At 44.6% G+C, this 22,574-nt stretch overlaps 2 protein-coding genes across 5 annotated transcripts in view; one reads left to right on the top strand and one right to left on the bottom strand.

Annotated features, from left to right (window-relative positions):
* The window catches only part of CAPRIN1 (cell cycle associated protein 1), an 86,575-nt gene that overhangs the window by 46,790 nt on the left and 17,211 nt on the right, over positions 1-22,574 (bottom strand). For all 4 annotated transcript variants that reach the window (XM_048852219.2, XM_048852221.2, XM_048852224.2 and 1 more), the window contains exons 3-4: positions 14,979-15,041; positions 10,509-10,595 (exon numbers count right to left, since the gene is read on the bottom strand). In XM_048852219.2, coding sequence (XP_048708176.1) covers positions 10,509-10,595; positions 14,979-15,041 — 150 coding nt within the window. The remainder of the gene's footprint in view (positions 1-10,508; positions 10,596-14,978; positions 15,042-22,574) is intronic.
* LOC125637587 (uncharacterized) lies at positions 18,765-20,676 on the top strand. The gene is made up of 2 exons (XM_048852225.2): positions 18,765-19,618; positions 20,208-20,676. Exons 1-2 carry the CDS (start codon positions 19,063-19,065, stop codon positions 20,357-20,359), a joined length of 708 nt encoding a protein of 235 aa, XP_048708182.2. The 5' UTR covers positions 18,765-19,062; the 3' UTR covers positions 20,360-20,676.

Genomic DNA, 22,574 nt, shown 5'->3' with positions numbered 1-22,574 from the left:
GAAAATAAGCGTCCTGGAGGTCAAGGGCAGAGGGACAATCTCCTTTCTCTAATGCCAGAATTATTGCGGATAAGAGTCACCATTTTGAAACGTCATGTTCTCACAAATTTGTTGTGTTTTCCCAAATCCAGGATGGGTCTCCACCTGTTGTTCTTTGTCTGAGCAAGAAAATAAACGGGAATAAAACCCTCTCCCCGTGTTGAGATGGTACAGGTTTCACAGCACCCAACTGTACAAGGTGGTTTATTTCCTGTTGTAACAGGTGCTCATGACAGGGGTCCCTGAAGAGGGACGGGGAATGGGAGTGGGTAGGTGGGATAGAAATAAAAGGGATGGAATAACCATTCTGGATAATCTCTAGAACCCATTTGTCTGTTGTGATGGTGTTCCAAACAAGGCAGTATGGTTACAGACTGTCTCCAAGTGAGCAAGAGACTAGATCTGGTTCCAGAATCAGAGAATGTGGAGGTCTCGTGCCCTCGACCACCCCTTCAAAATGATTGTCTGGAAGTAGATGGTTGAGACATTGAAGGCTGATCTTAGTTCTGCCAACGTCTGGTCTGTCTTTGTTTAAGTCGTTGGTCATTCTGTCTTTGGGGTTGAGAGTATGGGCAGCCTGGCATCTCTGGTTGTAAAACTTGCCTTGTTTCTTTTTGTTTGCAGGTACATATGCTCAGGGTTTTTAACGTCGCCTGTGAATCCTTTAAGGTGTGTAAGGACACATCGGTTTTGTCAGCAAACAATTTTTGACCCTCAAAGGGTAAGTCCTCCACAGTGGATTGGACTTCCCTGGGGAACCTGGAGAGGTGGAGCCAGGATGCACGGCACATGACCATGGATGTATTGATGGACTGTGCTGCCATGTCTGCAGAGTCAAGAGAGGCTGTAGGGCTGTCCTGCCCCTCAGAGATGTTTGCCTTATACTGTTCCTTTTTGCCATCGGGTAAACTTTCAATAAGGTGGTCAATGGATGATGACCTGTTTTGTTCATTCCCTCTGGGGCACCTGGCATTGGCCACTGTCGGAAGACAGGATACTGGGCTAGATGGACCTTTGGTCTAACCCAGTGTGGCCGTTTTTATGTTAATTCCAACATTTTGCGAAACAGATTATGTGTGTATTTTGCCAGTACGGCCAAATAATTGGCTATGTGGAATTGGAGTGTGATAGAGGAGTACGCTTTCTGACCAAAAAGGTCTAGCCTTTTCCAGTGCTTATCATGCAGGGTAATTCCGGACTAGTGGTGCTTTTCCCCTTTGGTTGACCACATCCACCACCACCGAGTTTGATGCAGGGTGGGTGAATAAAAACTCAGCCGCTTTTGCTGGCACATAATACTTTTTGTCAAACCTCTTACAGGAGGGAGGGGCTGTGACAGGTGCCTGCCAGATTATTTTTGCAAGGTCCATGATGGCATCATTAATTGGCAGTGCTATCTTTGCTGTTGGGGATGCCTGGAGTATGTCCTGAGCTAGTGAAATGTCCAGAGATTCAGCTATCCTTCTGAAGAGTCTTGAAAAGATTTGTTATCATCCCCCATAGTGGGGGGTGGTAGCATTATTGTTTCATCCACTGACAAAGATGAGATGTGAGTGGTTGGCAGGGTGTCACCTTCAGCTGTGTCCTCAGGCTCCACAATCTCTTCTTCTTGTGTCTCTAAAGGTGCTGGGACAGCTGGTGAAGGGGACTGTGTTGTTCTAGACCTCGGTGAGTTAGGGGGCCTGAGGCTTTGGGCCCTATACATAAGGCTCAATGTTTGTCATGGAGATCACAGATTCTGTTATTTTCCGTGCCTGCCGCAGTGGCCCATGCAGCTGGCTCGGGAGTCGCCTGAGCAGCTAGGGGAGCCCCTGGGCCAGTCACGCTGGCTGTTGCTGGGGCAGTCTCGGGGCCTCCTGCAGCAGGAGTTTGGGTGTGGGGAGGGGCTCAGGGCTGGGCCCATGCTCACCTGGGGGGGCCCTCCCCAAAAAGGCGACAGGAACTCTCCTCCCTCAGCTCCTAGCTCCATGTGCTGCCTCCACCCACAGGCACTACCCCCGCAGCTCCCATTGGCCACAGTTCCCAGTCAATGGGAGTTGAAGAACCAGAGCTTCGGGGCGGAGTGGAGGCAGCATATGGAACTAGGAGCTAGAGTTTGCTGCTTCCCAGGAGCCAGGTAGGGAACCTGCCCCAGCCCCGTGGCCCCTCTCCCAAGTTTTAGTAAAAGGTATATAGTAAAAGTCATAGACAGGTCACAGGCCGCAAAGTTTCGTTTACTGCCTGTGACCTGTCCATGACTTTTACTAAAAATACCCCTGACTAAAACATAGCCTTACCTATACATTGCCCACGGATACCAGTATGGCCAGTCAGGTGGCAAGGGTATAGGAGGCGGTGTCTAGGGCTGCCCATACCAGCCCCGCATGTCTGTACAAGTTTGGTGCTGAGAGGGTCTAGGTTTAGATGAGGAATGGCGAGGAGTATATATTACTTCCTCATCCTCTTCTTCCTCATCGCAGGAGAGAGGAGGGGCTGATCCACAGGGAGTGGTTACCAGCCTTGGTCCTAGTCTCACTGGGGTACCATTAGTACCAAGTAGGGGAGTTCCAGGCACGGAGGCCACTATCAGGTCTGCATGCCTCATGAATTGCTGCGGAACCGCGAGGCTCAGTGCCAGGGACAGCATCATGCACTGACCTGGAATTAGGGTCGCAGCTGTTCGTGCCGACAACTTGGAGATGTGCTGAACAGGTACAGCAGGTGGTGCCATCGTAGTGCTCAGTGCCAAGGTTTGATTTTACTGAGTGCACCTCCATTAGAGCTTGCCCGCATAGGGTCTTCAACTCCTCGGGACATCTGAGTACTGGACGTTCCTGGTGCCTCACTGTCCAGCGCTCTCGGAACCGGGCAGATTTCTCATTTGGCGATCGCTTTTTTTAGGCAAGTCTCATTGTCGAGATGAGTGCAACCGCTTTTTGGTAGCCTTCCTAGGAGCAGGCTCCTTAGCAGCTGTTGAAGTAGATCCCTTGTCAGACGCTGCCACTGGCGACCGTTGGCCAGATGGTGTCCTGGACTTGGGGTCAGAGGCAGGTTTGATGGATTTCTCCATCATCAGGAGCTTCAGTTGGAGATCCCTGGCCTTCCTTGTCCAGGCAGTCAATTTTCTGCAGTGTGGACACTTTGGGGTAATGTCCGCTGCCTTGGCGAGAGACACACACTGAGTGTAGTAGTCAGAGACCAGTATGGAAAGTCTGCAAGTCAGGCAGCTTTTAAAGCCAGATGAGCCAGACATGCCTGAGAGCGTGCGAGTCCTTTGGAGAAAGAAGAGGGATAACCCTGTTTCTCTCCCCCCCCTTTTTTTTTTTTATTTAAGGAAATAGTCAAGTACCCACTCGGGAGGAAGGGGTAAAGAGGAAAAGGGAAAGGTTTTTTTTCTTTAAAGAAAGAAAGATATAAACTAAAATATAAAAGGCAAAGGAGTAGGGTAGATAACTGCTACTACAAATCTCCGATTACAAGTGCAGGGTGCCAAGTCACCTAAAGTGGAACACCCAAAAGGGACACTCTGCAAAGAACCCCTACCTTCTGGTGGACATGCACCTCACATACAAGAGGAATCTTTTGACCAGCACTCAATTAGGTTTGCACTTGAGCCTTGCATGTCCTCATCATCCCTCCCCCCTAAAAGTATATAGGCAGAGCAGCCCAACTGTCTTTCAGTTCTTTCACCGAAAAACTCATTAATATGGACTTTGAAGGAGCTATGTAGGAAAGCAGGTATTGGGATCCATCCAGACAAAACTTCTTGAAGAGCCACAGTATACTGTAAATCTTCTTCGAGTCTCTGGATCCTACTTATGACAGCCAGACCTTTCACAGCCTTATCTAATGCCTCAAATAAATTGAGTGATTTCCCAAACAGTTCTCTTACCTAAACAAAGAATAGCTCTGGAAACAACTAGAGCATGGAGCTGTGCTTCTCCCAGGTGTGTGGTTTGGGGAAGTTGACTGTGTAAATGAAAAGAGATACCATGCTGGTGAGGAACTCAGGGTGAGGTCTCAGTAACACCTTATCCCAGTGAAAAACAGTGTAAGGAGTGTGTCATTAGTTCTTGAATTTTGCTAACTATCCTGGCTGAAGTGATAGTCACGAGAAAGATGATTTTGAGACTCAGATGAAAAGAGCACTTGGATAAGGGTCTAAAAAGAGATTCCACAAGAACTACATTAAAGTCTCAGGACTGAGGAGACTCCCAAATGGGAGCAATAGGTGTGAACCAATCCTTTTAGAACTTTTGAAGCAATGGGATGAGAAAACACTCGAATTAAATGAGAGAGTCATTGTGAAATGGCAGCTAAATGGACCCTGAAAGAACTGATGATGTGGCCCGATAACCTGAGTTGGAGAATATAATCCAAAACCTTGGGAATAGAAGCTTGCAACGGGTCAAAACCTTGTTGTGAAGTTCAGATGGAAAATCTCCTCCATTATGATCTGTACACTGGTCTCATAGGGTATGTCTATACAGCAAAGAAAAACGCACAGCTGGCCCGTGCCAGCTGATTCCCGTTTGCGGGGCTTAGGCTGTGGGACTGTTTCACTGCTGTGTAGACTTCCAGACTCAGACTGAAGCCCAGAATTCTACACAACAATAAAATAGCTCTACAGCCCCAGGCCCCATGAGCCCAAGTCAGCTGGCACTGTCCAGCTGCAGATTTTTCTTTGTTGTGTAGACATACCTATAAAGAGCAGGAGACCTTCTATGGGTATCACTTGGATTTCTATGGAACAATCCATCTGCTCTGCTCAAAGAGTTCGTTGAAGAGATGGGGGATCTGGGTGGGAATTTGTCCTCGATTCCGAGATATTAAATCTGACAGATCAGGAACAAAAGTCAATGGCTGTTTGGACAGATGCAATAAGTCTGGGAGCCAATACTATCTGACCCAATAAGGGGCTATCAATATCACTCTGGCTGCATCCTGCCTTATCCCCCTTATGACTTTGGGCATCAGGGGTATGGAAGAAGATGACCTTGAGACCAAGAGATGAGAATTTACTTGTCAGAGGAGATTCTAGTCATTGTCACCAGAAGAAAGACAGTCCTCAAAAAGAAAGTAAGGAGGATAAATTGAAATGGGGGGAAGGAGGGGGGGGAAAGAGGGCGCGGGGGTAGTAAAAAGAGTGTGATCTAGTGGACAGGGTACTAGACTCGGACTCTTGAGACAGGGGTTTTGTTCTCAGCTTTAATGACTGTGGACAAATCATTTCACCTTTGTGCCTCTTTTCCCCCTCTGGCGCATTGTCTGTTTAGACTAAGATCTTTGTGGCAGTGACTGTATATATCTGAACAATGCCTAGCATACTAGGCCTCACTCCTGGTTGGATATCTAGATGCTACTCTAATACTAGTCACTCACAGCAGCTGGCTTAATGCTTGTGCGAACCCATTAACAGTCTATCTGGCAGTAGGTGGTCCTAAAGCAGCAAACACAAATATGCTTTTGACAGTAGTGTCTAAATTTCTGCCTATGAAAATAAAACATTTTCTGAGATGCTGTCAGTCTTATTTTTAGAAAAGGCTGACTATATGCGATATTGGAAATATATTCTCTTCTTAATAGGAAATCAATGTTTTGACACTTCAAGGTGGACCTGGGATCGTTTCCCTCCTCACTATCTCACCCAGGAAAGAATCCCAGATCTCAAGCTCTTCCATCTCTCTTTCTATATGACTGAGGAGACCAAAGCAGCTCAATCAAGCAACAGCTGTAGCTACAAAGAGAAGAGCCATATATGAAGCTTCATAGGTATCTTTCATATAGTATTTTACCACTTGACTTCTGGCCTCTGTTGCCTCCTTTCCATTGTATAAAAATAGTATTGTCCTAGGTTAGAAGTTATACTAAGCAACCTGAGTGATATTTTGTCACTTTAATCTACAAGATATGGCACCTATTAGGTAAGCATCCTTCATCCAAGCATCTAAAGCATGTTTGAGGGTCTGAGAGAAGTAATTCTGTAACTACAATGCAGGCAACCATTAATCTCCTTTTTGTCAGATTTGGCATCTCTGTGGAGATGTTTATTCCTTGAGAATCATTTCTCTAACAACTCTAAAACTTCCTTAGCACTAAACTTCTAAATTAAGAAGAACTAGACCTAATTGGGGAAGAAAAATTGAGTGAGAAGGCGGCATCTGATTTGTTACTCCAGAACTGACTGGCTCTCAGAAACCAGCTGATCAAAGAGACTGAAAAAGCACAAGACAAGGCTGTCAGAAGAAGAAAGCTCTTGATTGCTGAGCTTCACATGTGAAAAGGTAGAGTCCCAATGCAAATGGGTAACTAGGAACTGGCCCAAAAAAGCCTGAATGACTCTAGCCTGGTCTACACTACAGTTAGGTTGACATAAGGCATCTTATGTCGACCTAATTATCTCAATGTCTACACTGCAGCTTTGTCCTGCCGATGTAAGTGCCCTACTACGTGGACATAACTCCACCTCCACAAGAGGTGTAGAGCTTATGTCGCTGTAGTTAGGGTGACTGTGTAGACACACACTTATATGGGTTGATAGTGCTAGTCAATTTCACAGCTCCAGAGCAATGAAACTGACAAGAAGCAGGGGCATCTAGAGGTCAGTGTCCCCTGGGCCCCTGTCCCCCACTCTTGGGGGGGGGGGGGAGAGAAGGGGGAAGAGGACAAGAAGCCAGGGCAGCTTCTCTTGTCCCCTCCCACCCCCTGAGCTGGGACCAATGGCTGTCTTGCCAATTTCTGGGCTCCATGGTGGAGCTGTGAAATTGACATGGCTGCCTGGCTCCCAGCAGGGAGAGGGTAGGGGGTGCACCAAGAAGCGCAAGGCAATTTTCCCCTGGTTCTGGCGGATAATTGGGAGCCCAGGAGCTTGTGGAGCAGCCTGGCTCCCAGTAAGAAGCTGCCAGTGGAGCTCTCAGCTCCCGACACTGCCCCTCTTCTGTCCATAGAAGCACTCCCGGTGAGGACACGCACCACCAACCCAAGAAGGGTAGTGTGGACATCAGTAATTACTGCGGTAGCTCTAGGTTAACGTAATATAGGTCGACAAGTTTTTAGTGTAGACAAGCCTTTACACTTGAATCAAATATAGGAACTTATATGTGGCATGTATTGATGCCCTTCTGGAACATCAAAAGACACCCTTCTGTGTGCAAACTCAACATGCTTCCAAGTCTTAGACACACAAATCTGATGTGCTTACACTGATTAAACAAAATTTTGCTGTTTTTATTTCTCTTCTCAATCACTGCTCTAGCTGCTTTATTGTGTTTAAAAATGTGCTATGCTTCGAAGTGGTTAATCCTGATGCATTTGTTAAGCTCAATTTGTCAATGCAATATACTGCTGGGGGAATTCTGCCCCACTCTACGTTCCCATAACTCATGTCCCCTGCAGATTGCTTTGCTTTACTTCACTTCCTCACAGAAAAAGGACTTTCTGACAGGGGAAGCAAGAGTGGTCACATGTCCCTCCTAAACAGCACAGGTGCTAATTTTGGGCGCCTGGAACAGCCAGCAGAGCATTAAATCTCTGCGAGAGGGCAGGGGGCGCAGCTGTATTTGCCCCAGCCAGTGGCTCCTACCCTTCAGTGGGCTCAGCTGCTAGTCCCAAGTGGGCTGGGGGAGGACAGAATCTCCTCTTCCCCTGCAAAGAGCAGCTGGTGCTGTATCAGACACATCCCCTGGTTGTAGGAAATTCCACACCCCTGCCCACCTGTTTCCTGCCCTCACTGCTCCTCAATCACAGTTGGAGGGATCACTGTACGGGGAGCTGTTCCCCGATCCACCCAACCCCCATGCATCTGGACCCCCTGACTGCACTGTACGGGGAGCTGTTCCCCGATCCACCCAACCCCCATGCATCTGGACCCCCTGACTGAGCCTCATCCTTCTGCACCCAGACCCATACCAATCACCTGCAATCGAATCGCAACTCTAAGGAGCCCCCTTGAACCCAAATCCCCCACTGACCCCCACCCCTGCACCCAGACCATCCTCTGCTGAGCCCCTGCACTCAACCCACCAAGCCCCGCACCACTGCAACGAGCCCCCGCACACCCTAACCCCCACCCCCCCATTCCCCCTGTACCTGGACCCCTCCCCCCACTGAGCCCTCCTGCCAAGCCCCATCCCTCCACACCCAGACCCCTCCCCCCGTTGAGGCCCAAACACTTCACCTGGATCTCCCTGCAGAGTCCCATTACCCCTGCACTCAGAACCCCCACAACTAGCCTCCATGCATCCAGATTCCCCCACACTCTCACACCCCACTGAACCACCCTCACCCAGATTGCCTCACACAAAACCCTCTCAATCCACATCTAGATACCACCACACTAAGCCCCCCGTCACACTTGGATCCTGCCTGCCCAAGCCTATTTGCCCACCCTTGGTGCGGAGGAGCAGGCCCGGCCCTTGCATTGTGTCAGAGTCGGATGCAGCCTCATCACTCCGCACCTGTGGGACGCTGACTTGGTTATCTCCCACCTCCATGAAACCAGTGGTCTGTGCTCCCCACTGCCATGCTGGAACCTCCACATTTATTTATTGACAAATAAGATTTGCAGAATTTTAAAATAGCGTGCAGAATTTTTATTTTACCTATGACTGACGAGGTTTAGTACATCTTGCTATGGTGGAGGAAGTAAGCAGAGGAAACAGAGAGGAAGTTCACAGGATTGGAAATTTCCACACATCCAATGGAATTTCCAATAAAATTAAAATGTTACGATGTATGAAAATAAGTATTAATAGTTTATCATTGTTCATTAGAAGATTATTTTAACCTATAAACAACACTTCAACAAAGAATCTTCACTTTAGTCATATCCAGTTAACTTTAAGACTCAAATTTTCTTTTATGGGAGCCATGTCTTATCTGACTTGACAACTTTCCTGTATTCGTATGTCCTCTTGGAGTAATAGGGTTCACTCTCAGGCCTGGATTACACTACAGAGTTAGGTGGATGTAATGCAACTTACGTCGCCCTAACTAAGCATCTACACTACACCAGTGGTCCTACTGATGTAAGTCGCCCACAAATTGACTTAACTCCACCTCCATGAGAGGTGTAGCACTTAGGTTGATGTAGTTAGGGCAATGCAGTGTTCATGTTGGCCTCACAGCCCAAGCCATCAGCCCTGCCACTGACAGGAGGGCTCCAGCTATCAGTGCCACCAGTAGCGTAGCTGGGAGGGGAGTGGGGGGGAGGGAAGGGGCAGCAACTGCTCCCCCACTGAGCACAAGTGGCACCTTGTCAATGTCTTGGCGCCTTTTAAATTTTCCCCTGTTGGGGGAACAGAGGGAACGATCCAAAAGAGAAAAAGGCACCACCCACTGCGGCGCTTTTACTCACCCGGCGGCGCTCCGGGTCTTTGGCGGCATCTCGGCAGCGGGACTTTCACTCGCTCGGGGTCTTCGGCAGCACCTCAGTGGCGGGATCTTCAGTGCTGCGAAGACACCTGGAGCAAGTGAGGGCCTGCCACCGGAGCACCACTGGGTGAGTAAAAGCGCAGCAGCAGGTGGTGCCTTTTTTTTTGGATCGCTCCCCATGTTCTCTCCACCTGGCTACGCAGCTGAGTGCCACACAATGCAGTAATTACTGTGGTAGCTGTTAGTTAACCTAACTTAGGTTGACTTAATTTGTAGTTTCAGAGTAGCAGCCGTGTTAGTCTGTATTCGCAAAAAGAAAAGGAGTACCTGTAGCACCTTAGAGACTAACAAATTTCTTTGAGCATAAGTTTTCGTGAGCTACAATGAATGTATCCGAAAAGCTTATGCTCAAATAAACTGGTTAGTCTCTAAGGTGCCACAAGTACTCCTTTTCTTTTTAACTTATACTGTAGACAAGGCCTAATTTATCTGAGGCAGAGACTATAATTTATTATGGCCTGGCGGCCTAGCATAAGGGGCCCTGCAACATAAATATTAAAAAACACTCAGCCTTTGAACAAAAGCCTAAATATACCTGTGGCATCCCTCCTGCTTCCTATTTAATTTGTTGGTTTATGACAATTTTACTGTTACTGAACTGGTGGGTTACTGTTGTATACCACTTATGTTATGTGTTCAGTGGATTGTGAGGCATTTCATTATTTTTGGTCATATTTTGTCAAGTGCTTTAAAGGCCTTAGAATTCAAAGTAATACATTAATTTTTTCCATGCTGTTAAGCGCTACAGAAAATCTTTTAAACAAAGACCTTTTGAGCTCAACTACTTTTAACAGGAAACCAACTTGCTATGACAATATACTGAACTGGGTCTGAAAGACTCAGAAAAGAGTAAGTCAGAAGTTTAAATGCATCCTTATTTTCAGACAAGTGTTTAACATGTTGCAATTTAAGAAGTCAAACATACAAAATATATAACATGCATTAGGTTCTTTCTAGATAAAAAGTAATTTTCAATATCACTTACTATTTGTAGAAAACAGTTTAGTTTTTTCTATTTCAACTGTTAGCCTGCCTCTGATTTTCAATCCTTTACTTACATCTTGGCTCAGAGCCATGAAACTCCTCTGCAGTTCTTTAGCAAATTCCAGGTTATTCGTGACTTCCTGGTACTTAGACACTGCATCCTTGACAAACAAAAAATTAAAGCGACACTTGTTACAAATCAAGAGATATGCACTTCCAAGTGATAACTTTCTGCATAAAGCACTGTCTTCCTCTAAAAATAAGTTGAGCATCTTTAAACAGTAATGAGGGTTTGATATCTGAGGCTTCAAATATATTGAGTAGAAGAGACATGCAAATGTTTGAAGTTTTAAGGACTTAGCTTTCTGGAATAAAGGGGCCACCGTGCATGTGCACATGCACGAGAGAGTTGTTTTAATATTTAGTTTGATTACTCTATTTTAGTCAACTAAAAATGGGTCAAGTCTCATGAAAACAAAAAGCAACTCCTAGAAAGACATATGCAATACAAAACATTTTTAAGACTAACCCAGGTCAGACTAACCTACAATTAATGCAGCCTAGAAAAAGGGTGGAAAGCAGGATGGATAAAAATTGTGGATTTTAAAGAAAAAAGCAAAAATCTGATATTTAATTTAATACATATTTCTTTTTAGAAATTACCTTGTTTAAAATTTAATTTTAAATTACCAACTATGTTAAGGCCTACTTTTACTATAAGAAACAGTTACTTACTGTAACTGTAGTGCTTTAAGATATGATGCAGATGTGTATTCCACTTAGGTGGGTGCATGTTGAAGTGGAATACATGCCTACATCTACGTGAAGATGACTCTGGGTTCAGTTTAGTTAGCAGGTGAAGAGAATATTTTCTTCATTTGGACTACTTCATTCAAAATTGAGAAACTGGGGAGCTGAAAAAGCAGGAAAGTTTGTTTTCCTCTTCCAAATTATGAATAAAAACCAAGTGGGAGAGGAGGAGATCTACAAATTCTAAAAACCTAAAGGACATGGGGCCAGATTTTCAGAAGTTATTTAAGTACATAAGATGCAGCCATGTGACTAGTGGGATTTAGATGCTCAACCTGCTTTGCAGGGTGGATTAAAACAAAAAATTAAACTCAATTTAAAAAAAAATTAATTTAAATACATTCTTCTTTTTAAAAGTAAACCTATTTAAAATGAAATCTGAAAACAGATATGTTAAGGCCTGAACTTTTATAATCTCTTAAAACATTTAAAAAATATAAATATGTGAACCCATAAGCCTCTATCAAAAACATTAAAGGCTTCTTGTCTATTTAAAGAAAGAACCAGCAGGAAATCTTTTGAGGTCAAGCTTTATAAATATGGCACAATAAGCGAGCGTAAGTAACTTGGAAGACTGTCACTTTCATGAAACATAGGAGAGCAAGAACTTAAGCTCCAGTCACTTTTAACATAGGCATATTTGAAAATTTTCCCAGGCTGACCTGAAAATCATTTTAATTCACTGATTACAGTCAATCCCTCTGTTTTATAAATCATTCAGTTGTAAAAAATGTGAAACGTTTTGATAAGATAAGTTTTATATCCAAAACATTTAAAGTTGTCTCACTTAATATACATTTTATGCACCATTTCGTGTTTAATTAAATTTCAGTTAAAATCCTAATGCAGCTTGACATGAATCATGAGCAAAGTTACCTTGTAAATAAGCAATATATCATTCACCATTTTCTAACATACTATATATATACACACACATATACACACACATACACACCCCCCACTTAATAGGAATCTGAAAATATTTGTATATAGTTACAGTGTACCTTTCTAGGTAGCAAAAGGATGTATCAAATCTAATGTAAAGGCTCTATTTTGACCCTCTCTTTTGAAAGTAAGTACAAATGGAAAAGGAAATTAAAATTGATGTTAAATCAAGGAACTTGTGATTTAAAAATCCATCTACCCTGCTGCACAGGCACTTTTGAAACCACACACACACACGCATACCCAGACCACCCCTTCCCCCACCCCCTCCATCACCTATCTGCATCTTTAGGCACTGTGATCACGATGGTGGCAATATATCCATTTACTAATAATAGTTAATACTTCCTTCGCTGAAAAATCAGTTAATTCTAAACGCAAAACATGTCTTATAAACTTTTTCTTAAATATCCAGTGCATTTAAGGTAGTTTTATTTAACTAGTGAAAATAAATTTAAAATGCTCTTTTTGTATTTTTAATGTAATTTCAATTTCCATCCAACTGCAACTTGACAAATCCCGAATAAAAATTTATCTGGCAAATAAGTGTGTCATTCACCATTTCTGATTAAATGATGAGCTGTATAATTGCTTAAGTAATTGGTGGGCAGACATAACAGATCCTCTAGGTTAGCAAGTAGTACCAAATGTAGTGCAAATGTACATTTAATTGCAAATCAACATGTTTTAATGTTTATACCAGTGAGAATTAACTTTTTCTTAATAACTAAATAAAAATGCAAAACATTTGCTTGCTAATTTAAATAATGATTAAGATTATTTTTTAAAGCAATACATCCTGGTAGACAATTTCCTTCCCAAGCGATTTTAAATATTTGCTCACATCTTACATTTATATTCCATCATCCCCTCCACCAAAACCAGGCCAGACTCCTGCAAAACTCTGAAGTTCTACACACAAGTTTGGGGAAGGAGACAGTAGACAGCTAAAATCCCTGTTGGGGTAGTTAATGGTGGTGCATTCTTCATGAATTATGATTTTACTAGCAGAGATGTCTCTCTCAGGGTGTAAGAATAGAGGGTATGTATAATTGGTTCCTTTAATTTTTCCACTCCCTTGCTTTTTAAATTCTTTTAGGCTTATTACATAGAGCTAGCTTAATAACAAGGCAGTGTTTGTGTAATTAGGTTCCCAGGTGGTTTGTTTTAAAGATAAGTGATTTTGTAGATCACCGCCACTCAAGTGACTCAGAAGCAAAACCCTGAAAACTAAACCTGGATATTCAGTGAAGTAATGGCACCATTCACAGATAGGATCTTTACAAATGTACTCATTCCAATATTAAATAGCATGCTCTTCATGAAATTCTCTCATTTCCTCAAAAGCTCCACTCCTGATTATGAACAGCAACGGAGCTAGCTGAACATTTATGAACAAAAAGCATTACTAGCTGAAAGATTTTCCCCCAAAAGTGAAAATGTTCATTTTTTTAAAATAGAAAATATTTTAAGTACCCCAAAAAATTTAGCCTCTACAGTTTAGTCTTTGGTTATCTTCATATTCAGTCATTGTCTTTTGTCAAGTAGCCAATGTGGTCCACAAGGTGGTTAGCCTGTGTGGCCCAAGCGATCAAGTGGCCCAGTCAACTGGCTAACCCATTTTTTCAAACTGCTCTACTTAGCACTTTCATGAACAGGATTTTTGACAACCCAAAAAGATACTTAGGCTTTAACTACATTATGCACCCTTTAGCGACACAGCTGTGCCGCTACTCTTGTGCTCACAGTTTAGCTGCCGTTTGTCAGTAGGAGAGCGCTTTTCGTCAGTAACATTTCTGTCGTGACAGGGGGAGAGGGAGTTAAACACCCCTGAACAACAAAAGGTTTGCTGACCAAGTTCCAGTGCAGACAAAACCTTAGATGACAATCCTGTTTTAGGAGATTGTTCTGCTAGGTCAGCAGCTCTGGTTCAGATCTAGGTCTTCATCAAAGCAGCAGCAGCTGTTATGCTGAAGACCTGTTCTTTAACAAAGTTCCCCTTCTTTTGTAAAAGATTTTCTAATGCAACAAATCCTCCTCAAGTAGCTAACTCCATGTATCAGGTTAGCCCTCAGTTCCGACCCAGAGAACATTAATGGGGCATATAAGAAAGATGGTATTCTACTCCTCTCTTAAATCATACCAGGCAGCTTTCACATATTACAAAAACTGAGATCAAATGTAAATCATATTTTCCCTCACTCAGCTATAGCACATAAATTAACATTGACCATAACTTAATCCTTATTTCATCTTGTTAATTAACCAATTTATATTAGCCAAGAGAGAGATCTAAATTATCACTACGCACAAATTGTACAGTTTGTATGTTTTAAGATAGAAGGGTCCAAAAAATTATGGCACTAAAAATGTGAATTTGGGAGCCAACTTTTAACTGATAGATTTTCTTGAAACTCCCCCAAAAATTCAAGTCTGATTTTGAGATTACGTGCTGAACTTTCGGTCATTACACTGTTTTCCTATAAAAGAGGCTGAACTCTTGCTTTAGGTGTGAAACCGAACATAATCTTAATTATAGCACCACCACAGATAAACAACAGTACTACTGAAATTTAAGTCAGTTTTCACCACAGTACACTAACAATTGTGAACCTAAACAAACAAAAATACCAGCACACAAATATATCCTTGTAGCTTTTCAATCTATCATCAGTATAGCTGAAGCCAGATCTACTCAGTTATTTTTAAATTTGAGTTCATATTTAAAAAAAAAAAAATCAAGCACTGACAGCCTGCTAGAAGAGATTTATGGAAGTTTCGATTTTTACCAGTTGATCTTGATTAAGGCGCTCTCCCTTGTTCATTCGATCCTGGTAATCATCGAGTTTGCCCTAGGGGGAAAAATAAATGCTTTTATGTTTTGGGTACTACAAGTCATAAAGAGTTAACCACAACAGAAGTGAGTTATGTTACGGTTCCTCCCATGTTTGTCACAATACCTATTTTATATGAAGTTACACTGTAACACAAGGTGCAAACGGACATGATTATGAGCTTTGTATGTAAATACCTGCACTCATTTTACATTTAAAAATACACTTTTACACGGAGGAAGTATTTTAATCTCACTTATTCTGTTACTATAATGCACATCTTAGTGACCTTTCTTGCAACCAACAGAAAGTTACTTTGCATCAGCACTGAAAATGACCTGCAAAGAAACACAACTGGGCGTGTGCGCCCTGTTTAGTTTCATGGTGCATAAAGACAACACAAAGCTTTCTTCATTTTTGTTTTTCACACAGACTACTCAGGGTCTATCTGCTCTGGGAGACTCTAAAGAACAAGAACCAGAGAAATACATCACAAGTACCAAGAAAGTGAAACCTAATTAACTGGGAGGAGGCAATTTTTATTTATGCTGTTTAAACATTTATTTTTGCTAACATTCATTTTCCTAATATTTGGATTCAACACCTCCCCTCCAGTTATGGGCTGAGAAAACTGTCAATCCATATGTGACTTTATTAAGTCCTCAAGTAAACCATGAAGGACCAGACCAGACTTAACATTCCTCACATTTAATGTAGGACACCTCTATACATCGAAGACACACAGAGCACACACACATTTTCTTTTGCTGGTGACTTAAGAGTTAAGTCAGATAGGCAAATATCTTCTAATTCCTTTGTGTTCATTTCCTGCTAACCCAAAGAGTGAGGAACCAAGCTCAGCCCTGAACTAAAAATCTTATGCACTGCACTAAACGGCCAGAGATATGACTCCAAAAGAAATGAGACTCCAAAACCAAGCTTGGTAAAGTCAAACCAATACTCTTCAGAAGCAAAATATTTAATGTAGCTAGGTAACTGCTTACTGTCCCTTATCACTTAGTTTACAAAACAAAAATCATTAAAGTACTTCCTAAATTCGGTGTGTGCAAACTACAACCCACAGGCCGTATCCGGCCCGCCAGCTGTTTTAATCCATCCCTCAAGCTCCCACTAGAGACCAGGGTCTGGGGCGTGCCCTATTCTGGCACTCCAGCCGGGAAGCAGGGTCAGGGGCCATTCCACATGGCTCTTGGAAGCAGCGGCATGGCCCCCTTCCAGCTCTTCAGCCGGGTAGCAGGGTTGGGGGCCGTGCCACATGGCTCCCAGAAGCAGTGGTATGCCCCCCCCCAACCCCGGCTGCTACACATAGGGTCAGCCAGGGGGCTCCGCTCCACACGTTGCCCCCACACCAAGCACCGCCCCCGCAGCTCCCATTGGCTGGGAACCGCAGCTAATGGGAGTGCAGGGGCAGTGCCTGCAGATGGGGCAGCATGCAGAGACGCCTGGCTGCACCTCTGCATAGGAGCCAGAGAAGGGACATGCTGCTGCTTCCGGGAGTCGCTTGAGGTAAGCACCGCCCAGAGCCTGCACCCAAGCCTCTCCCTGTGCCCTAACCTCCTTCCCTGTGAACCCCCCAGACCCAGCCCAGAGCACCCTCCTGCACCCCAAACCCCTCATCCCCAGTCCCACCCCAGAGCCCAGACCCCCAACCGGAGCCCTCACCTCCCCCCCACACCCCACTCCACCACGTCAGCCCAGAGCTCACTCCCGCAACCTGAACTCATTTCTGCCACGCCCCCCCCAGGAGCCCGCACCCCCAACCAGAGCCCTCACCACCACCCCCTGCACCCCAACCCCAACTTTGTGAGCATTCATGGCCCACCATACAATTTCTATTCTCAGATGAGGCCCTCGGGCCAAAGAGTTTGCCCACCCCGACCTAAATGATACACGAGCCATGTAATAAACATACTTATCAAATATAAAGAAATGCCTATTTTGTCAAAAAGAAAACTGCCGTAATAGAGCTAGAAGATGATAAAAATGGTCGACAAGAGTCAATATTTCAAAGTGCAGTAATTTTTAGTGGCATGTAACTCAAGTCAAATGGTAACTTCTCTTCAAACTTCAAAAATTCCCCTTCTGCCTTTAGAATTTAGCAATTCTTAGAAAAAGGTAGTCATCCCAAGACAATTACAGAGACCTAAAATAGTAACCAGTTTTTATTAAAGATGTTGTAATTATGGATTCAACACTTTAATCTACACTCATATCTTTACCAACTGCTATAAAGCTTTGAAGACTATGAAAATTTACAGATATTAAACTAGTGCTTGCCCACACAATTCAGATTAATGTTTGTGAAATACAACACACTGGGAAAGATATTGCCTTGAACAATCAAAATTCAAGTCCAACTTTTTCTTTTTTTTTCTTTTTTTTTTTTTAAACAACCAAGGAATATCCTGATAGCCATAATACCAAAAAGACCACCACAAAAAACACACAATTTTTTTGGGGGGGATAATCACTGCAAAGAATATTCTAGTTACAAGTTATAGTCTATTTATTTTAAAGAACAGGGCTTTTTAGTTTTAGTCAACTGTCAGTTGTTCTTAAAATTGGAAGGTCACATATCTTGGGAATATAAGATTAATACTACACAAAACTATTTTTAGTCACTTGAATTTAAGGTTTTATTCATGTGAATCAAAATACAGTTCTGAAAAGTTAGTCCCAAAAGGACAAATTTCCAGTGAACGTTTCCCCCTTTTATATTTTGTCACTAACCCTACTACTTAGCACTACATATGTAGGTAACCCATGATGGAACTTTTGACACCAAAGGATTTCTCTGTCTTCACTTAGATACAGGCAGTGAAGCCAACGTTGGGATACTGGTTGCTGCTGATGCAGCTTTAGCAACCCGAGGACCCCCATTTTGATATAAAAATTTTCACAGATCCAACCCCCCCATCCCACCTCTTCCCACCCCTCACTCCACCCCTGCCCCTTCTGTTCCCCACCTCTTTCTGCCCCCTCCCCACTCCTCCTCCTCCTCCCAGCACCTCCTTGCACACCACTGAACAGCTGTTCCCTGGCATGCAGGAGGCACTGGAAGGGAGGGGGAGGGGCTAATCAGTGGGACCTCCCTGGATCTGCGGACCGCAGTTTGAAAAATGTCGCTTTAGATAGAAGCATTGTAAAAGGTAATACAGGTTAAATCTTAATTTCCCTAGCTCCATTTTTAATACCATCTGAGGCTATTATAACTGGAAAAATTTTTGAAGTTTAATTTATTTTTCAGTGACTTTCAAAATTTTACTATATTTGTCCATGGAACTGTTTCCATTAGAATTCTAAAAATTGACAAACATTTGATTTTGTAAAAAAAAAAACAAACAAACCACCACTACTTGTTTTTACTAGATGTATGTTTTGGGCTAATGATGACCAAATAGTCACTTTAAAGTTATATACTGGGAAAAGGCCTGTTGGATCCAACCTCATAACAGCAAACTTGGTCTTAAAATTATATTCCTTTCAAGTCTACATAGACCTAAAAGTTAATGTATTCATATATCTGGAATTTTCATTATTTCTATATGACTGAGCGTATTTCATGAAGTTCGCCATGAAAAGCTGTTTGGAGATCTGGATTCAACCTACTACTTCATGTCCTCTCAGTTTTAAATTCCAGAGTAAACTAAAGGAATCACTAAGCCCTGGTCTACACTAGGACTTTAGGTCGAATTTAGCAGCGTTAAATCGATTTAAACCTGCACCCATCCACACAATGAAGCCCTTTATTTCGACTTAAAGGGCTCTTAAAATCGATTTCCTTACTCCACCCCTGACAAGTGGATTAGCGCTTAAATCGACGTTGCCGGCTCGAATTTGGGGTACTGTGGACACAATTCGATGGTATTGGCCTCCGGGAGCTATCCCAGAGTGCTCCATTCTGACCGCTCTGGACAGCGCTCTCAACTCAGATGCACTGGCCAGGTAGACAGGAAAAGAACCGCGAACTTTTGAATCTCATTTCCTGTTTGGCCAGCGTGGCAAGCTGCAGGTGACCATGATGGAGTCCCAGAATCGCAAAAGAGCTCCAGCATGGACCGAATGGGAGGTACGGGATCTGATCGCTGTTTGGGGAGAGGAATCCGTGCTATCAGAACTCCGTTCCAGTTTTCGAAATGCCAAAACCTTTGTCAAAATCTCCCAGGGCATGAAGGACAGAGGCCATAACAGGGACCCGAAGCAGTGCCGCGTGAAACTGAAGGAGCTGAGGCAAGCCTACCAGAAAACCAGAGAGGCGAACAGCCGCTCTGGGTCAGAGCCCCAAACATGCCGCTTCTATGATGAGCTGCATGCCATTTTAGGGGGTTCAGCCACCACTACCCCAGCCGTGTTGTTTGACTCCTTCAATGGAGATGGAGGCAATACGGAAGTAGGTTTTGGGGACGAAGAAGATGATGATGAGGAGGAGGTTGTAGATAGCTCACAGCAAGCAAGTGGAAAAACCGGTTTTCCCGACAGCCAGGAACTGTTTCTCACCCTAGACCTGGAGCCAGTACCCCCCGAACCCACCCAAGGCTGCCTCCTGGACCCAGCAGGCGGAGAAGGGACCTCTGGTGAGTGTACCTTTTAAAATGCTATACATGGTTTAAAAGCAAGCATGTGAAAGGATTACTTTGCCCTGGCATTTGCGGTTCTCCTAGATGTAGTCCTAAAGCCTTTGCAAAAGGTTTCTGGGGAGGGCAGCCTTATTTCGTCCTTCATGGTAGGACACTTTACCACTCCAGGGCAGTAACACGTACTCGGGAATCACTGTATAACAAAGCATTGCAGTGTATGTTTGCTGGCATTCAACCAAAATCCGTTCTTTATCTCTCTGTGTTATCCTCAGGAGAGTGAGATATAATTCATGGTCACCTGGTTGAAATAGAGTGCTTTTCTTCAGGGGACACTCAGAGGAGCCCATTCCTGCTGGGCTGTTTGCCTGTGGCTAAACAGAAATGTTCCCCGCTGTTAGCCACAGGGAGGGGAGAAGGTTGAGGGGGTAGTCACGCGGTGGGAGGAGGCAAAATGCGATCTTGTAACGAAAGCACATGTGCTATGGATGTAATGTTAACAGCAAGGTTTACCCTGAAAGAGTGTAGCGACTGTTTTATAAAATGTGTCTTTTTAAATACCGCTGTCCCTTTTTTTTTCCTCCACCAGCTGCATGTGTTTCAATGATCACAGGATCTTCTCCTTCCCAGAGGCTAGTGAAGCTAGAAAGAAAAAAAAACGCACTCGCGATGAAATGTTCTCCGAGCTCATGCTGTCCTCCCACACTGACAGAGCACAGACGAATGCGTGGAGGCAAATAATGTCAGAGTGCAGGAAAGCACAAAATGACCGGGAGGAGAGGTGGCGGGCTGAAGAGAGTAAGTGGCGGGCTGAAGCTCAAATGTGGCGGCAGCGTGATGAGAGGAGGCAGGATTCAATGCTGAGGCTGCTGCAGGACCAAACCAGTATGCTCCAGTGTATGGTTGAGCTGCAGCAAAGGCAGCTGGAGCACAGACTGCCACTGCTGCCCCTCTGTAACCAACCGCCCTCCTCCCCAAGTTCCATAGTCTCCACACCCAGACGCCCAAGAACGCGGTGGGGGGGCCTCCGGCCAACCAGCCACTCCACCACAGAGGATTGCCCAAAAAAAGGAAGACTGGCATTCAATAAATTTTAAAGTTGTAAACTTTTGAAGTGCTGTGTGGCATTTTCCTTCCCTCCTCCACCACCCCTCCTGGGCTACCTTGGTAGTCATCCCCCTATTTGTGTGATGAATGAATAACGAATGCATGACTGTGAAGCAGCAATGACTTTATTGCCTCTGCAAGCAATGATTAAAGGGAGGAGGGGAGGGTGGTTAGCTTACAGGGAAGTAGAGTGAACCAAGGGGCCGGGGGTTTCATCAAGGAGAAACAAACAGAACTTTCACACCGTAGCCTGGCCAGTCATGAAACTGGTTTTCAAAGCTTCTCTGATGCGTACCGCGCCCTCCTGTGCTCTTCTAACCGCCCTGGTGTCTGGCTGCGCGTAACCAGCAGCTAGGCGATTTGCCTCAACCTCCCACCCCGCCATAAACGTCTCCCCCTTACTCTCACAGATATTGTGGAGCACACAGCAAGCAGTAATAACAGTGGGAATATTGGTTTTGCTGAGGTCTAAGCGAGTCAGTAAACTGCGCCAGCGCGCCTTTAAACGTCCAAATGCACATTCTACCACCATTCTGCACTTGCTCAGCCTGTAGTTGAACAGCTCCTGACTACTGTCCAGGCTGCCTGTGTACGGCTTCATGAGCCATGGCATTAAGGGGTAGGCTGGGTCCCCAAGGATACATATAGGCATTTCAACATCCCCAACAGTTATTTTCTGGTCTGGGAATAAAGTCCTTCCTGCAGCTTTTGAAACAGACCAGAGTTCCTGAAGATGCGAGCATCATGCACCTTTCCCGGCCATCCCACGTTGATGTTGGTGAAACATCCCTTGTGATCCACCAGAGCTTGCAGCACTATCGAAAAGTACCCCTTGCGGTTTATGTACTCGGCGGCTTGGTGCTCCGGTGCCAAGATAGGGATATGGGTTCCGTCTATAGCCCCACCACAGTTAGGGAATCCCATTGCAGCAAAGCCATCCACTATGACCTGCACATTTCCCAGGGTCACTACCCTCGATATCAGCAGATCTTTGATTGCGTGGGCTACTTGCATCACAGCAGCCCCCACAGTAGATTTGCCCACTCCAAATTGATTCCCAACTGACCGGTAGCTGTCTGGCGTTGCAAGCTTCCACAGGGCTATCGCCACTCGCTTCTCAACTGTGAGGGCTGCTCTCATCTTGGTATTCATGCGCTTCAGGGCAGGGGAAAGCAAGTCACAAAGTTCCATGAAAGTGCCCCGACGCATGCGAAAGTTTCGCAGCCACTGGGAATCGTCCCAGACCTGCAACACTATGCGGTCCCACCAGTCTGTGCTTGTTTCCTGAGCCCAGAATCGGCGTTCCACAGCATGAACCTGCCCCATTAGCACCATGATGCATGCATTGTCAGGGCCCATGCTTTCAGAGAAATCTGTGTCCATGTCCTGATCACTCACGGGACCGCGCTGACGTCGCCTCCTCGCCCGGTATCGCGTTGCCATGTTCTGGTGCCGCATATACTGCTGGATAATGCGTGTGGTGGTTAATGTGCTCCTAATTGCCAAAGTGAGCTGAGCGGCCTCCATGCTTGCCTTGGTATGACGTCCGCACAGAAAAAAGGCGCGGAACGATTGTCTGCCGTTGCTCTGATGGAGGGAGGGGCGACTGACGACACGGCTTACAGGGTTGGCTTCAGGGAGCTAAAATCAACAAAGGGTGTGCCTGTACATCAAGGAGTATTTCAGGCAGGACTGCACGGAGGGTTCCAATAAGAAATGGTGCACCTAAGTTATCGTTGTTATTGGAACAAGGAGGTTAGCCTGGCCTCTGATTGATACATGGCTAGATTTACCTCGCTGCACCTTCTCTGTGAGTGACTGCAGTGTGACCTAGAGGAATGAGTCCCCT

This window comes from Caretta caretta, chromosome 6 (genome assembly GCF_965140235.1).
Source record: "Caretta caretta isolate rCarCar2 chromosome 6, rCarCar1.hap1, whole genome shotgun sequence".
In the NCBI taxonomy this organism is placed as follows: domain Eukaryota; kingdom Metazoa; phylum Chordata; order Testudines; family Cheloniidae; genus Caretta; species Caretta caretta.
Note: the sequence above shows the minus strand (reverse complement) of the source record. Positions and strands in the feature narration are given on the sequence as shown.